Genomic DNA, 3,150 nt, shown 5'->3' with positions numbered 1-3,150 from the left:
ATGGCCGGCGCCAACCCCTACCTGGGCGAGGAGGCCGAGGGCCTGGCCGCCGAGCGCTCGCCGCTGCCGCCCGGCGCCGCCGAGGACGCCAAGCCCAAGGACCTGTCCGACTCCAGCTGGATCGAGACGCCCTCGTCCATCAAGTCCATCGACTCGAGCGACTCGGGGATTTACGAGCAGGCCAAGCGGAGGCGGATCTCCCCCGCGGACACGCCGGTGTCCGAGAGCTCGTCCCCGCTCAAGAGCGAGGTGCTGGCCCAGCGGGACTGCGAGAAGACCTGCGCCAAGGACATAGGCGGCTACTACGGCTTCTACTCGCACAGCTAGGCCGCCCCTGCCCGCCCGGCCCGCCCGCCGCCGCCCTCCGCCCGCGCCCCCGCTCCTGCGCCCAGGCCCCCTGCGCCCTCGCGCCGTGTGACCCTCGGTGACCGTCTGCAGCGAGGACGTGCAGGGCGCCCGCTCCGGGTGTCACCTTCTCTTTGCACAGCCGTCTCTGCAGTTAGCGCACCGTCCTTCAACTTTGCTGTAAACCTTTTGGTTTCCAACTCAACCTCCTAACACATCCTCCTCCCTTCATCTTTTTCTCACCCCCTCCTTCTCTTTCTCGTAAGGAAACTCTCCACCCTTAGGAGACCTGGGCAGACCTGTCAGGCAGCAGCGATCCCGACCCGCCTTGTCTCGGCCTCTCCATTAACCATAAGATGTTGACTCTAGAACCTGGACCCACCCAGCGCGTCCTTTCTTATCCCCGAGTGGATGGATGGATGGATGGTAGGGATATTAATAATTTTAGTGGAACAAAGCCTGTGAAATGATTGTACATAGTGTTAATTTATTGTAACGAATGGCTAGTTTTTATTCTCATCGTTAAGGCACAAAACCAGTTCATGCTTAACCTTTTTATTCTTCTCCTTTCTTTTTCTCCTCTCATTCTTTTTTCTCTCTATTTTCTTGTGAGCTGATTAAAACTACTCTAAGAGGCTCTGGAAACATGAAATACTCCATAGTGATGGGTTCCTCACTTCTCCTCAATTAGTTGCATGAAATAATAACCAGGTGCCATAATGCACACACATAGCTAAGGAGAATCTACCCAAACACCTGTGAAGGATAGGTGTCTGTTCATAGGCAAGTCCATTAAGTGGCATGATGCCTGCAAAGCAAAGCCAACTGGAGTTGTATGTTCTCCTCCTTCCTTCTGAATAGAATAGCTCCATATCAGCAATATTATTTTGCCTTATTTGTTTTTTCCCCAAAGTGCCAAATCCATTACTGGTCTGTGCAGGTGCCAAATATGCTGACAAACTGTTTCTGAATATCTTTCAGTCCCGCTCCACCTTTATATGCTGTAAATCTTTGTAATGAATACTAATGATATAGATGACTGAATTGTTGGTAACTATAGTGTAGTCTAGTGAAGATGAACTGTGTGAGTTGTATATTTTACTGCATTTTAGTTTTGAAAATGATACCCCCACCCACTTAGAAACAGCTGAAATTTGACTTCCTTGGGAAAACACTAGCATTGATGCAAGTAAGACTGATTTTCCCCCTCTAAGTCTTGTTATCTTGGATAAGGAGCATTAATCCCCCTGGAAATAGATTAGTAGGATTTCTAATGTTGTGTAGCAAACATACTTTTTTGTATCTTAAAATTAATGTGAAATATGCATCATACACAATATTCAATCTAGATTCCAGTCCATGGGGGAAATTTTTCCTAATAGGAATTCAGGGTCTAAACGTGTGTATATTTTGGCTCTTCTGTAAATCAAATGTTGTGATTTTTTATATTTGTTTTGTTTTGTCTGTGAACTGAATAATTTATACAAGTACACGCTCCACTGAGAAACGTTTTGTTTTTTGCTCGTTTGTATTGTCTGTGTATAACAAGTAAAATAAACCTGGTAAAACGCTAACTATGGTGTTTGAAAACAGTTTACAGTTTGGAAATAGTTTAATTATTATAGTGGATTGCTTTTAAGGAGTAAGGAAGGTTAGCCTGTCCCCACTTTGATATGGGACAGTGTGTTTAACATGAACCACCTCCTATTTCTGCCTTGAATTTATTTTCTAGCACTATCACGAGTTGCCTTTTCCTTTTTATTTACACTTATTTAGGTCTCTATGAGTCAAGTTTCTCTTTTACTGCGTTCATTTTTTTTTTCCAGGAAAACATATGCACTTTCTTCATCATATCTCTCTGAAGTTGGAAATGATTCGAACAGGAAAAGGAGGGTCTTTATAGAAGAAGTTAAGAATTCCTTTAAATTTCACAAAGTAAGGCGGGAGGCGTTGGGCGAGAGTAGGGTGTAATTTAAAGCGAGTCAGGATAGTCTGTTGACCGCAGATGTTGAAAATTCCGGTCTTACCAAGAGGCCTTGGAGGTGAGTGATGAATCTGTAAACACAAACAAAATGGCCTGCATTTCTTGAGTGATTTTGGGGAATTGTGTAGGGACAAAGACCTGTAGAAAAATGTGGTGGAATGGCTAGTTTGAAACACTCAGTTTAAAATTTGCTTTGGGAGCGACCCGGGAGGCCACTAATCTGTCCCTCTATCGTGGAATCCCTGTGTCAATCCTATTCCAGCCCGATCTCCACCCCTTGATAACAAATGCAAAAATGGGGAATTTCAGCTCGGGGCGCTGCACCTTAGTGAAGGTGTCGGGAGAACGCTACCTTTACCTGCTGCCTTTAGAAGCGGTTTTTGTACTTTTGTCCTCAAAGAAAGGTGATATACGAAAGAGGCAGAAAATAGTTTAACATTCTGGATTCATCCGGGCCGGGCTCAGGTTATGGGACTAAATTTACCACCATCTAGAGACGGTCCTGTGCCCCGTTTTGCAGTTTGACACGTAAAGAGGCCCTCAAAGTTCCAATTAAAATAAAAATTCGAGGAAGCAGGAAAACGACTAGGCTTCCCTGGGCAATTCCACCACTAGACGGCGTTTCGTGGAGTTTTGTCTGCCACGCAGAACAGCGGTAACTGATTTTCCTTTGTGTTTCCTTCCCCCTCCCCACATCTAAGAACTAAAGAGGAGGTCGCGAAGTACAAAGCACGGTGCGCTTAGAGCGAGCGGAGTGGAGTGCAGCGGGGCGGCGGAGGTCAGCCCCTCGCCCCGGCCGCGCCGGCCTGGCCCGCCGCCCA

General features: G+C 46.7%; 1 protein-coding gene across 1 annotated transcript in view; it reads left to right on the top strand.

Annotated features, from left to right (window-relative positions):
* Positions 1–394, top strand: part of Tbr1 (T-box, brain, 1) — a 7,907-nt gene extending 7,513 nt beyond the window's left edge. Inside the window, exon 7 of the mRNA XM_005393431.2 lies at positions 6–394. Within this exon, the coding sequence (XP_005393488.1) occupies positions 6–327 (322 nt within the window). The 3' untranslated portion in view covers positions 328–394. The remainder of the gene's footprint in view (positions 1–5) is intronic.
* Positions 395–3,150: the final 2,756 nt, after the last annotated feature.

Source organism: Chinchilla lanigera, unplaced genomic scaffold (assembly GCF_000276665.1).
Source record: "Chinchilla lanigera isolate Chin_1 unplaced genomic scaffold, ChiLan1.0 scaffold00048, whole genome shotgun sequence".
Lineage (NCBI taxonomy): Eukaryota > Metazoa > Chordata > Mammalia > Rodentia > Chinchillidae > Chinchilla > Chinchilla lanigera.
Note: the sequence above shows the minus strand (reverse complement) of the source record. Positions and strands in the feature narration are given on the sequence as shown.